Genomic DNA, 14144 nt, shown 5'->3' with positions numbered 1-14144 from the left:
CATCCTAACGGAGGAGTGGATTACATCTGTCATCCTGTAGATTACATCTATCATCCTAACGGAGGAGTAGATTACATCTATCATCCTAACGGAGGAGTAGATTACATCTATCATCCTAATGGAGGAGTAGATTACATCTATCATCCTAATGGAGGAGTAGATTACATCTATCATCCTAATGGAGGAGTAGATTACATCTATCATCCTAATGGAGGTGTAGATTACATCTGTCATCCTGTAGATTACATCTATCATCCTAACAGAGGAGTAGATTACATCTGTCATCCTAACGGAGGAGTAGATTACATCTGTCATCCTAACGGAGGAGTGGATTACATCTGTCATCCTGTAGATTACATCTATCATCCTAACAGAGGAGTAGATTACATCTGTCATCCTAACGGAGGAGTGGATTACATCTGTCATCCTGTAGATTACATCTATCATCCTAATGGAGGAGTAGATTACATCTATCAACCTAATGGAGGAGTAGATTACATCTATCATCCTAACAGAGGAGTAGATTACATCTATCATCCTGTAGATTACATCTGTCATCCTGTAGATTACATCTATCAACCTAATGGAGGTGTAGATTACATCTATCATCCTAACAGAGGAGTAGATTACATCTATCAACCTAATGGAGGAGTAGATTACATCTATCATCCTAACAGAGGAGTAGATTACATCTATCAACCTAATGGAGGAGTAGATTACATCTATCATCCTAACGGAGGAGTAGATTACATCTATCAACCTAATGGAGGAGTAGATTACATCTATCATCCTAACGGAGGAGTAGATTACATCTATCATCCTAACGGAGGAGTAGATTACATCTGTCATCCTAACGGAGGAGTAGATTACATCTATCATCCTGTAGATTACATCTATCATCCTGTAGATTACATCTGTCATCCTGTAGATTACATCTATCAACCTAACGGAGGAGTAGATTACATCTGTCATCATAACGGAGGAGTAGATTACATCTATCATCCTGTAGATTACATCTATCATCCTGTAGATTACATCTATCATCCTAATGGAGGAGTAGATTACATCTATCAACCTAACGGAGGAGTAGATTACATCTATCATCCTATTGGAGGAGTAGATTACATCTGTCATCCTAATGGAGGAGTAGATTACATCTATCATCCTATTGGAGGAGTAGATTACATCTATCAACCTAACGGAGGAGTAGATTACATCTATCATCCTAATGGAGGAGTAGATTACATCTATCATCCTAATGGAGGAGTAGATTACATCTATCATCCTATTGGAGGAGTAGATTACATCTATCAACCTAACGGAGGAGTAGATTACATCTATCATCCTAATGGAGGAGTAGATTACATCTATCATCCTAATGGAGGAGTAGATTACATCTATCATCCTAATGGAGGAGTAGATTACATCTGTCATCCTAACGGAGGAGTAGATTACATCTGTCATCCTGTAGATTACATCTATCAACCTAATGGAGGAGTAGATTACATCTGTCATCCTAATGGAGGTGTAGATTACATCTGTCATCCTAACAGAGGAGTAGATTACATCTATCATCCTAACGGAGGAGTGGATTACATCTATCATCCTATTGGAGGAGTAGATTACATCTGTCATCCTAATGGAGGTGTAGATTACATCTGTCATCCTAACGGAGGAGTAGATTACATCTGCCATCCTGTAGATTACATCTATCATCCTGTAGATTACATCTATCATCCTAATGGAGGTGTAGATTACATCTGTCATCCTGTAGATGACATCTATCATCCTAACGGAGGAGTAGATTACATCTGTCATCCTGTAGATGACATCTATCATCCTAATGGAGGTGTAGATTACATCTGTCATCCTGTAGATTACATCTATCATCCTAACAGAGTAGATTACATCTATCATCCTAACGGAGGAGTAGATTACATCTGTCATCCTGTAGATTACATCTATCATCCTAACGGAGGTGTAGATTACATCTATCATCCTAACGGAGGTGTAGATTACAAAATATTTGTAATTTATTTTAAAATGTATTTCCCATATCTGCACAAAATTGCAAACTCTCTCTGTCACAACTCCTGGTCTCAGACACACATGGGCTCACACATTTAACTCACCACACTTTTCTAATCACAAAATGACCCACCCCATCTTCCATCACAACTCCCCCCACCTACTGTGTGGTATGCTACAGTTTGTTACCAGCATCTGCTCTAGAATACACTCACCGAACATCATTCTAAAACAACACCGAACAGCATTCTAAACAACACCAAACAGCATTCTAAACAACACCAAACAGCATTCTAAACAACACCAAACATCATTCTAAACAACACCAAACAGCATTCTAAACAACACCAAACAGCATTCTAAACAACACCAAACAGCATTCTAAACAACACCAAACAGCATTCTAAACAACACCGAACATCATGGGGGCGGAACGGGGGGGGCGGAACGGTGTGGCTACTTTTGGATCCGCAACCTCAGACAACTAAACAGCAATAGACATTAACATTGGCTACACACTGGTGTGGAGTAAGTCTCAGGTGGAAATTCATCATGAGAGGTTTATGAATACCGGGCCTACTGTCTTATACTCTGATAGCCATGTTAATAAACATAATTGAAATAGAATTGCTTCAACATGATAATCATTCATTAATTTAGAATCAAACATTTTATGATCAATGAGCATTGTCCTTTAACAACAACCAAAGCTTCCTTCGTGTGAAGATAGGATATTTGAACAACTGTCTTTTATCATTAATCAATAAATATGGGTTTCTATGTTTCATTTGACAATTAATCAATAAGGACACCTGCTGCCTACAAATTCAGACTGCGCTCTAAACAAATAAGCAATATGGGTTATAGACAATGTTCTACAAGTTCAGTCATTCAATCATTCCTTTCAGCCGTGATATGATGTTCTCTTACCGGTGTCAGTTAGAATTAACCTTTAGATTTTCATACGGACCTGTTTTACACAATGGACACTTGTGTTCTCTCTCTCTCTCTCTTGTGAATATTCTTCATGTGTGATTTAAGGGAACTACTCTGATTAAAACATTTGTCACAATCGTTGCAGCGATATGGTTTCTCTCCCGTGTGAATTATCTTGTGGCGTGTCATATCACGTAGTGTTGCGAAGCGCTTTTCACATACAGAACACTTAAAAGATTTCTCCCCTGTGTGAATCTTCATATGTATTGTCAGGTTTCCCCTCTGAAGGAAGCGTTTGCCACAAACTTCACACGTAAAGGGTTTCTCCCCTGTGTGAGTCTTCATATGTCCTGTCAGGTTTCCCTTCTGAATGAAGCGTTTGCCACAAACTTCACACTGATGTGGTTTCTCGCCAGTGTGAATTTGCTGATGGAGTTTTAGAGAAGGGGCTGACGTGAAGCCTCCTTCACATACAGGGCACTTAAAGAGTTTCTCCCCTGTGTGATTCCTCATATGTTGTGTCAGGTTTCCCTTTTGGGTGAAGTTTTTGCTGCACACGTGGCACATATGCAGTTCTGTGTGAGACCTTATGTGTTTTTTTAATGTTGACCTTTGAGTGAAGCATTTGTCACATTCCTTGCACTGATATGGTTTCCCTCCATCGTGAATTTTCTGGTGGACTTTTAGATCAGATGCTGTTATAAAGCAATTATCACATGTAGTACACTTATTTGCTTTCTCCCCTGTGTGAGTCGTCATATGTCCTGTCAGGCCTCCCTTCACAAGGAAGCTTTTGACACAAACTTGTGATTTCTCTCCCGTGTGGATTTGCTGAAGATGTTTTAGAGAAGGGGCTGACGTGAAGCCTTCTTCACATACAGAGCACGCGTACGATTTCTCCCCTGTGTGAGTCCTCATGTGCACTCTCAGGTAACTCATGGTACGGAAGCTTTTGCCACAATCACTGCAGAGAAAGGTTTCCTCTGGAGGTTTTTTTTCTGTCTTCTGTCCACAGTGATTCTGCTGGTGACGTTTTAGAAGACTTGACGATGTAAAGCCTTCCTCACACGCAGGGCACGTAAATGATTTCACTCTTGTATGGATTCGCTGGTGGAGTTTAAGATTAGTTGGCGATGTGAAGCGTTTTTCACATACGGAACACTTATACGGTTTCTCTCCAGTGTGAGTCTTCATATGACGTGACAGACCTCCACTCTGAGTGAAGGTTTTGCTGCAGTCTTGGCACGTATATGGTTTCTCCCCTGTGTGGATTTGCTGGTGGCATTTTAGCTTATTTGAATAGGTGAAGCATTTTTCACATACAGGGCACTTGAAAGGTTTCTCCCCTGTGTGAGTCCTCATATGCACGCTCAGGCCTTTCTTCTGAGTGAAGCTTTTGCTGCAAACGTTACAATGATGAGATTTCTCCCCTGTGTGAGTTACCACATGTACTCTCAGGCACGCCTTCCTAATGAAGCTTTTGCTGCAAACATTGCACAGATATGGCTTTTCTCCAGTGTGATTTACCATATGCTTAATGAGGTATTCCTTCCTAATGAAGCTTTTTCTGCAAACATGGCACAGATACGGTTTTTCTCCGGTGTGAATTCGCTGGTGGATTACAAAATAACTCAATGTTGTGAAGCTTTTTCTACAAACAAAACACTGATGTAGTTCTCTCTCTGGATGAGTCACTGGTTCTCTCTCTGGGCGAGTCACTGGTTCTCTCTCTGGGTGAGTCACTGGTTCTCTCTCTGGGTGAGTCACTGGTTCTCTCTCTGGGCGAGTCACTGGTTCTCTCTCTGGATGAGTCACTGGTTCTCGCTCTGTTGGAGTCACTGGTTCTCTCTCTGGATGAGTCACTGGTTCTCTCTCTGGGCGAGTCACTGGTTCTCTCTCTGGGTGAGTCACTGGTTCTCTCTCTGTTGGAGTCACTGGTTCTCTCTCTGGATGAGTCACTGGTTCTCTCTCTGGATGAGTCACTGGTTCTCTCTCTGGGCGAGTCACTGGTTCTCTCTCTGGGTGAGTCACTGGTTCTCTCTCTGGGTGAGTCACTGGTTCTCTCTCTGGGTGAGTCACTGGTTCTCTCTCTGGATGAGTCACTGGTTCTCTCTCTGTTGGAGTCACTGGTTCTCTCTCTGGATGAGTCACTGGTTCTCTCTCTGGATGAGTCACTGGTTCTCTCTCTGGATGAGTCACTGGTTCTCTCTCTGGGTGAGTCATTGGTTCTCTCTCTGGATGAGTCACTGGTTCTCTCTCTGGGTGAGTCACTAGTTCTCTCTCTGGGTGAGTCACTGGTTCTCTCTCTGGATGAGTCACTGGTTCTCTCTCTGGGCGAGTAGTCCTTATATGCTTGTTGAAGTCTTTCTTGACTCAGAAGGATTTGCCAGATTCTGTACACTGATATAGGATACCTGTGTGAATTCGCTGATGCTCTTTTAAAGAAGCTATGCCAAAAAAGGATTCATTGCACACAGGACATTGCTGTGGTCTATCTTTCTCCCCTGTGTGAACTTCCTGGTGTAGTTGTAGAACGTTTAATGACTTAAATCTTCGAAAACAAAAAGGACAGCGGTGTGATTTCTCCCCTGTGTGAATTCTCCAATGTACTTTTAAAGGGCCCGGTGTCTTAAAGCATTTACTGCACACACGACACCTGCATGGTCTCCTGTTTGTGTGAGACTTTAAAGGTGCTTTCAGCTCACTGGTTGTCTTGGCCTCAGTGCAGACTTGAGAGATTTGTTTTTTATTTTCCCGTGTTCTCTTTGACCTTGACGGTAGTTCTTCACCCTCGTCTTCATCAATACTTACAACGATTTCACTCAGAGCTGCAGAACAGCGTGGATTTACTGTAGAGAGGGGATGAAAGTGACTGGATAGTTGTGATGCTCTGTAGTCCTCGTCATCCAATGCTGATTGGGTCTGTTCAGTTGTGTTGGAGGGCAGAGAGTCCGTCTTGCTGTCCTGGTCACAGTCACTTTCCACACAGCGAGGAATAAATATCAATTGTACAACCTCTGTGGTAGCAGACCTAAGTCTTTGAAGCTGCTCTTCCTCCTGACTGGTCTTGAGTTCCTTCTGTTCCTGTGTAATCTGTGTGGGCTCTGGGTCCTCCTGCCCCGGACTAGGGCTCCACTCCTGCTCACAATGCTGCTGCTTAAGGGAAACCTCTTCTTCGGGGAGATTTAGCTTCTGGGGATCTGGAGAGAGAGGAAAGGAAATAAGTAGCTAGCACCCAAGAAACAATTACAAATATTCACACTGAAGTCTATTCAGAATTCTCTGAACTAATGCAACATAACTGCAGCAGGTGATTTACTAGCCCCATTTTGCTACTTCATATTTGCAATATTACATAAGAGGAAGATCTTAACCACTTGCATTCAAATCTAGATTGAATATATTCAGGTTAGGACAAGAAGAGGATTCTAATATCCCATAATTCTTTGCATAAATGAGGCAGAATTCTAAAAAGAGACCGGCGCTAGTTCCATGAATCTCTTTAATTTCGAAAGCTTCTGCATTGGAATACGAGGTTGTCCTGTCCAGTTATCTTCAACCTAGGTTCAGGTTTATAATTAAGCGGCCATCTTGGGAGATGGTGAGTGTATTGAGCAAGGTTGGGAGGAACGGGAGATTTAAAACTTCATTTTACAGAGATTTAAACATTGTAGCTACCAGCTGGTTATGGCTAGAAAGGAGTAGCTACCAACTGGTTATGGCTAGAAGGGATGTAGCTACCAGCTGGTTATGGCTAGAAGGGATGTGGCTACCAGCTGGTTATGGCTAGAAAGGAGTAGCTACCAACTGGTTATGGCTAGAAGGGATGTGGCCACCAGCTGGTTATGGCTAGAAGGGAGTAGCTACCAACTGGTTATGGCTAGAGGGAATGAAGCTACCAGCTGGTTATGGCTAGAAGGGAGTAGCTATAGTGACATCACACTCTCGCTGTGAACTCAGACTTCCAACCCCACAACTCTGTGCTTCGATGTGGGTTAAGACACTCTTTGAAGAGGTAGGGTTTCAGATGTTTTTGGAAGATGGGCAGAGACTGTGCTGTCCTTGCTTCAGGAAAGAGAGGAGCTTGACTGGGATGAAAGTGAACTGCCCTCCCGTAGGGGTGGGAGGGCCAAGAGACCAGAGGTGGTAGAACTGAGTGCTCGGGTGTAGATTTAGAGCCTGAAGGAAGGGAGGGGAAGTTCCTCTTGCTGCTCCGTAGGCAAGTACCGTGGTCATTTAGTGGAGCACCGTGGTCATTTAGTGGAGCACCGTGGTCCTTTAGTGGAGTACCGTGGTCATTTGGTGGAGCACCGTGGTCATTTAGTGGAGCACCGTGGTCATTTAGTGGAGCACCGTGGTCATTTAGTGGAGCACCGTGGTCATTTAGTGGAGCACCGTGGTCATTTAGTGGAGCACCAAGGTCATTTGGTGGAGCACCGTGGTCATTTGGTGGAGCACCGTGGTCATTTAGTGGAGCACCGTGGTCATTTAGTGGTACCATTTGACATCACTTCGACTGACATCATCTGTACCCCTTCTAGCCACGATCATGTAAGACTGGGCTATCGAGACATTATGGTTAGATGGGATACATGATCTGTAAACAGCTGAACTGATTACTATGGAAATAAGCAGTTTAATTTTGTATTTATTTCATCTCGTGTGTTTACTTGATAGCTACCGAGACGAATAGCTAGCTAGAACGAAGTGTTAATAAGATCAAAATGTATAAAAAATATTTAAAAGCAATACAAACAAATGTTGTCCTGTAGGCAAAAACGTGTAATTTTCTTGCAAAGAAGGTTGAGTTTTATCAATATATTAGCCTCAATTTACTCTCGAATTTGAAACGCTAATTAGCAACATAGAACACCTCAGCAAGACTACAACTTCCTGCAGGAAGATCCTGCATGTCATCTCTAACGAAATCCGAGACCCGTGTCCAATCCATGAATTTATTTAGTCCCGTTTCTCTGTGTTAGCGAGCCACTGACTACACTTTAATTAGCTACTTAGTGAAATTGAGGAGAAAAATTGGGTAAAAAAAAAGCCTAGATAATTGTTTGTACAGTATGTCGAATTGTGTCTATTTCAGTCATTTTTCAAGGATGAGCAACAGAGCATTAAAAGGAGAGAAGACCACTAGAATACTGGCCATGTGGAGAACACCACTAGAAGTCTGGCCATGTGGAGAACACCACTAGAAGTCTGGCCATGTGGAGAACACCACTAGAAGTCTGGCCATGTGGAGAACACCACTAGAAGTCTGGCCATGTGGAGAACACCACTAGAAGTCTGGCCATGTGGAGAACACCACTAGAAGTCTGGCCATGTGGAGAACACCACTAGAAGTCTGGCCATGTGGAGAACACCACTCGAAGTCTGGCCATGTGGAGAACACCACTAGAAGTCTGCCGATGTGGAGAACACCACTAGAAGTCTGGCCATGTGGAGAACACCACTTCTCAACAGTTTTTACCCCCAAGCCATAAGACTCCTGAACAGGTAACCAAATGGCTAACCGTGCTATCTGCCTTGTGTCCCACCACCCGCCAACCCCTCTTTACGCTGCTGCTACTCTCTGTTCATCATATATGCATAGTCACTTTAACCATACCTACATGTACATACTACCTCAATCAGCCTGACTAACCGGTGTCTGTATATAGCCTCGCTACTTTTATAGCCTCTCTACTGTATATAGCCTCGCTACTTTTATAGCCTCTCTACTGTATATAGCCCCGCTACTGTATATAGCCTCTCTACTGTATATAGCCTCTCTACTGTATATAGCCCCTCTACTGTATATAGCCCCGCTACTTTTATAGCCTCTCTACTGTATATAGCCTCTCTACTGTATATAGCCTCTCTACTGTATATAGCCCCTCTACTGTATATAGCCTCGCTACTTTTATAGCCTCGCTACTGTATATAGCCTCTCTACTGTATATAGCCCCTCTACTGTATATAGCCCCTCTACTGTATATAGCCCCTCTACTGTATATAGCCCCTCTACTGTATATAGCCTCTCTACTGTATATAGCCTCTCTACTGTATATAGCCTCTCTACTGTATATAGCCCCTCTACTGTATATAGCCCCTCTACTGTATATAGCCCCTCTACTGTATATAGCCTCTCTACTGTATATAGCCTCTCTACTGTATATAGCCTCTCTACTGTATATAGCCCCTCTACTGTATATAGCCTCGCTACTTTTATAGCCTCGCTACTGTATATAGCCTCTCTACTGTATATAGCCCCTCTACTGTATATAGCCCCTCTACTGTATATAGCCCCTCTACTGTATATAGCCCCTCTACTGTATATAGCCTCTCTACTGTATATAGCCCCTCTACTGTATATAGCCCCTGTACTGTATATAGCCTCTATTGTATATAGCCTCTCTACTTTTATAGCCTCTCTACTGTATATAGCCTCTCTACTTTTATAGCCTCTCTACTGTATATAGCCCCTCTACTGTATATAGCCCCTCTACTGTATATAGCCCCTCTACTGTATATAGCCTCTCTATTGTATATAGCCTCTCTACTGTATATAGCCTCTCTACTGTATATAGCCTCTACTTTTATAGCCTCTCTACTGTATATAGCCTCGCTACTGTATATAGCCTCTCTACTGTATATAGCCTCTCTACTGTATATAGCCTCTACTGTATATAGTCTCTCTACTGTATATAGCCTCTCTACTGTATATAGTCTCTCTACTGTATATAGCCTCTCTACTGTATATAGCCTCTCTACTGTATATAGCCTCTCTACTGTATATAGCCTCTCTACTGTATATAGCCTCTCTACTGTATATAGCCTCTCTATTGTATATAGTCTCTCTACTGTATATAGCCTCTCTACTGTATATAGCCTCTCTACTGTATATAGCCTCTCTATTGTATATAGTCTCTCTACTGTATATAGCCTCTCTACTGTATATAGCCTCTCTATTGTATATAGTCTCTCTACTGTATATAGCCTCTCTACTGTATATAGACTCTCTACTGTATATAGCCTCTCTACTGTATATAGCCTCTCTATTGTATATAGCCTCTCTACTGTATATAGCCTCTCTACTGTATATAGCCTCTCTACTGTATATAGCCTCTCTATTGTATATAGTCTCTCTACTGTATATAGCCTCTCTACTGTATATAGCCTCTCTATTGTATATAGTCTCTCTACTGTATATAGCCTCTCTACTGTATATAGCCTCTCTACTGTATATAGCCTCTCTATTGTATATAGCCTCTCTACTGTATATAGCCTCTCTACTGTATATAGCCTCTCTATTGTATATAGTCTCTCTACTGTATATAGTCTCTCTACTGTATATAGCCTCTCTATTGTATATAGCCTCTACTGTATATAGCCTCTCTACTGTATATAGCCCCTCTACTGTATATAGCCTCTCTACTGTATATAGCCTCTCTACTGTATATAGCCTCTCTACTGTATATAGCCCCTCTACTGTATATAGCCTCGCTACTTTTATAGCCTCTCTACTGTATATAGCCTCTCTACTGTATATAGCCTCTCTACTGTATATAGCCTCTCTACTGTATATAGCCTCTCTATTGTATATAGTCTCTCTACTGTATATAGCCTCTCTACTGTATATAGCCTCTCTATTGTATATAGTCTCTCTACTGTATATAGCCTCTCTACTGTATATAGCCTCTCTACTGTATATAGCCTCTCTATTGTATATAGCCTCTCTACTGTATATAGCCTCTCTACTGTATATAGCCTCTCTATTGTATATAGTCTCTCTACTGTATATAGTCTCTCTACTGTATATAGCCTCTCTATTGTATATAGCCTCTACTGTATATAGCCTCTCTACTGTATATAGCCCCTCTACTGTATATAGCCTCTCTACTGTATATAGCCTCTCTACTGTATATAGCCTCTCTACTGTATATAGCCCCTCTACTGTATATAGCCTCGCTACTTTTATAGCCTCTCTACTGTATATAGCCTCTCTACTGTATATAGCCTCTCTACTGTATATAGCCTCTCTACTGTATATAGTCTCTCTACTGTATATAGCCTCTCTACTGTATATAGCCTCTCTACTGTATATAGCCTCTACTGTATATAGTCTCTCTACTGTATATAGCCTCTCTACTGTATGTAGTCTCTCTACTGTATATAGCCTCTCTACTGTATATAGTCTCTCTACTGTATATAGCCTCTCTACTGTATATAGCCTCTCTACTGTATATAGCCTCTCTATTGTATATAGCCTCTCTACTGTATATAGCCTCTCTACTGTATATAGCCTCTCTACTGTATATAGTCTCTCTACTGTATATAGCCTCTCTACTGTATATAGCCTCTCTACTGTATATAGCCTCTCTATTGTATATAGCCTCTACTGTATATAGTCTCTCTACTGTATATAGTCTCTCTACTGTATATAGCCTCTCTACTGTATATAGTCTCTCTACTGTATATAGCCTCTCTACTGTATATAGCCTCTCTACTGTATATAGCCTCTCTATTGTATATATCCTCTCTACTGTATATAGCCTCTCTACTGTATATAGTCTCTCTACTGTATATAGCCTCTCTACTGTATATAGTCTCTCTACTGTATATAGCCTCTCTACTGTATATAGCCTCTCTATTGTATATAGTCTCTCTACTGTATATAGCCTCTCTACTGTATATAGCCTCTCTATTGTATATATCCTCTCTACTGTATATAGCCTCTCTACTGTATATAGTCTCTCTACTGTATATAGCCTCTCTATTGTATATAGTCTCTCTACTGTATATAGCCTCTCTACTGTATATAGCCTCTCTATTGTATATAGTCTCTCTACTGTATATAGCCTCTCTACTGTATATAGCCTCTCTACTGTATATAGCCTCTCTATTGTATATAGTCTCTCTACTGTATATAGCCTCTCTACTGTATATAGCCTCTCTATTGTATATAGTCTCTCTACTGTATATAGCCTCTCTACTGTATATAGCCTCTCTACTGTATATAGCCTCTCTACTGTATATAGCCTCTCTACTGTATATAGCCTCTCTACTGTATATAGTCTTTTTACTGTTTTATTTCTTTACTTACCTACACACACACACCTTTTTTTTTGCACTATTGGTTAGAGCCTGTAAGTAAGCATTTCACTGTGAGGTCTACTACACCTGTTGTATTCAGCATTTCACTGTAAGGTCTACTACACCTGTTGTATTCAGCATTTCACTGTAAGGTCTACTATACCTGTTGTATTCGGCGCACGTGACAAATAAACTTTGATTTGATTTGCAAAACTTGTAGCGTCACACCCAAGATGACTCGCTGCCAAAGGTGCTTCAACAAAGTACTGAGTAAAAGGGTCTGAATACTTATGTAAATGTCAATTAGATGTTTCACTTTTTGCAAACATTTATTAAAAAAATATGTTTTTGATTTGTCATTATTGTGTGTAGATTGATGAGGGAGGGGGAAACGATTTAATAGATTTTAGAGTAAGGCTGTAACGTAACTAAATGATCAGGTTAGTGGTGTCTGAGATAATACGTGTGACGTACTAACTAATGAACAAACATCAGTGCCGATTTTAGCATGTAAATCTTGGTGGGGCAAACTCCCCAACAGTGTTTTAAATTCATGCCAGCAACGCCACTATACAACACTAAACAATACATTCATTTCACTATAACAGTGACAAACGGTGGCCACAAACTGTTAAGTCCTACTTAAAGCTGTCCCAACAGTAGAGCTTTCTTATCAGCACCATAGAGTGGATCCCTACCACCTCTACACCTGGTTATCAGCGGGGCCTTGTCTGGGAGCGAAACAGTTAATTCAGCCTCATTTACTGTATTTAAAAAAAAAACATAGTTGATAAGGCGGACTTGCTTAAACAAACGTGGTTTCTACTGACAATTGAGATGTACAAACTAAGGGGACAAGCAGATAAGAGGCAACCTGTAATTTCGACTAAGACATTAATCAGTGAGCTAGGATGGACGTAGTCAATATAACTATTTGTTTAGTGCTTTTAAAATGTGCAGCGACAGAATTCATAACCTGTCCATTCTTACAGTATTTTCCCTGTACACCAAGTCAGAACCTTAGGATAAATAAAGGGGGCATATAAGCAGATACCACCAAGTCAAGTAGGCTAAGTTATGAGGGGCTACTAACAGCTTACTACACAACACTTAGTATTACTTTCTTAGCTACAGTATACATATGTACCTGGCATATTACATAATTTATGCAGTAGCATACAAGACAAGATTGGACTTATCTTGTTCTGTTGTGCTCACTTGAACAGGAAGGTGGCGCGGCGGTCCTTCATGGCAAATTTTGTAATCAAACTTTGTCATCAAAGTCCAGTATTCTCTGAATTTATGCTGCTTTCAAGACAACTGGGAAAAAAAACAAGGTTGAGTCATGACGTCAGTGATCTTCAGGTCGGAGCTCTAGAACGAGGCCCGAGTTGGATGACCGTTCCCGGTCAGTGCTTCTTTATTTTCCTTCTGAGTTTCCAGTTGTTTTGAACGCGGCAGAAGTCATGCCGAATTGACAGTATGGCCAATATTTTCAACCTTTTCTGGTCCTTGGCATATAAATGTTTATGCTTTTTTAAGCTTGGAAAAGACACCCTTTAAACCCATACTTGGACCGCACACCCTCTCCACTGGTATTTTATTAGGTTCCCCATTTAGCTGTTGCGAAAGCAGCAGCTCCACTTCCTGGGGTTCCACACAGAACATGAATAGACAACAGAACTACATTTAAAAAAGACACAGGTAACCAACATATCACACACACAAACTAACTAGGTCCAATAGGGGAAAGACATCCTGAGTTGTTGCTTTATGTTTTTTTTTTTTTTTTGTTTAAACCAGGTTTGCTGTTCAACGGAGTTTCATGCAATAATGGCTAGATATAATACTGTACGCTTTCTTGAATCTGTTCTGGATTTGGGGACTGTGAAAAGACCCCTGGTGGGGTAAGTGTGTGTGTGTGTGTGTGTGTCAGTGCTGTGTGTAACTTGACTAAGCAAACAATTTTTTGATTCAACACATTAGTGTTTCTTATAAAAAGAAATGAGGTAGTCACTCTCCCCCACTCTTAGCCTAGAAAGACTGGCATGCATAGTATTGGTAGTGACTGCTTTGCAATGCATGTAGTTAGCCAC

At 41.2% G+C, this 14144-nt stretch overlaps 2 protein-coding genes across 2 annotated transcripts; both read right to left on the bottom strand.

Annotated features, from left to right (window-relative positions):
* Positions 1-2897: 2897 nt before the first annotated feature.
* Positions 2898-5187, bottom strand: LOC149979922 (uncharacterized). The gene has a single exon (XM_090188797.1). The coding sequence runs from the start codon at positions 5185-5187 to the stop codon at positions 3004-3006; it is 2184 nt and encodes a 727-aa protein (XP_090044923.1). The 3' UTR covers positions 2898-3003.
* LOC149979921 (uncharacterized) lies at positions 3142-13716 on the bottom strand. Its single transcript, XM_090188723.1, has 2 exons — positions 13620-13716; positions 3142-6164 (listed from the first exon to the last, which is right to left on the bottom strand). Exons 1-2 carry the CDS (start codon positions 13714-13716, stop codon positions 5338-5340), a joined length of 924 nt encoding a protein of 307 aa, XP_090044849.1. The 3' UTR covers positions 3142-5337.
* Positions 13717-14144: the final 428 nt, after the last annotated feature.

Source organism: Oncorhynchus mykiss, chromosome 10 (assembly GCF_057628025.1).
Source record: "Oncorhynchus mykiss isolate SJ-2025 chromosome 10, ASM5762802v1, whole genome shotgun sequence".
In the NCBI taxonomy this organism is placed as follows: domain Eukaryota; kingdom Metazoa; phylum Chordata; class Actinopteri; order Salmoniformes; family Salmonidae; genus Oncorhynchus; species Oncorhynchus mykiss.
Note: the sequence above shows the minus strand (reverse complement) of the source record. Positions and strands in the feature narration are given on the sequence as shown.

Coding starts and splice junctions, on each gene's coding strand:
- LOC149979922 (XM_090188797.1), bottom strand. CDS start 5,187: ATGACTCACCCAGAGAGAGAACCAGTGACTCATCCAGAGAGAGAACCA.
- LOC149979921 (XM_090188723.1), bottom strand. CDS start 13,716: ATGTTCTGTGTGGAACCCCAGGAAGTGGAGCTGCTGCTTTCGCAACAG. Junction 6,165..13,619: donor GGAGAGGGTGTGCGGTCCAA/GTATGGGTTTAA, acceptor CTCTCTCTCCAG/ATCCCCAGAAGCTAAATCTC.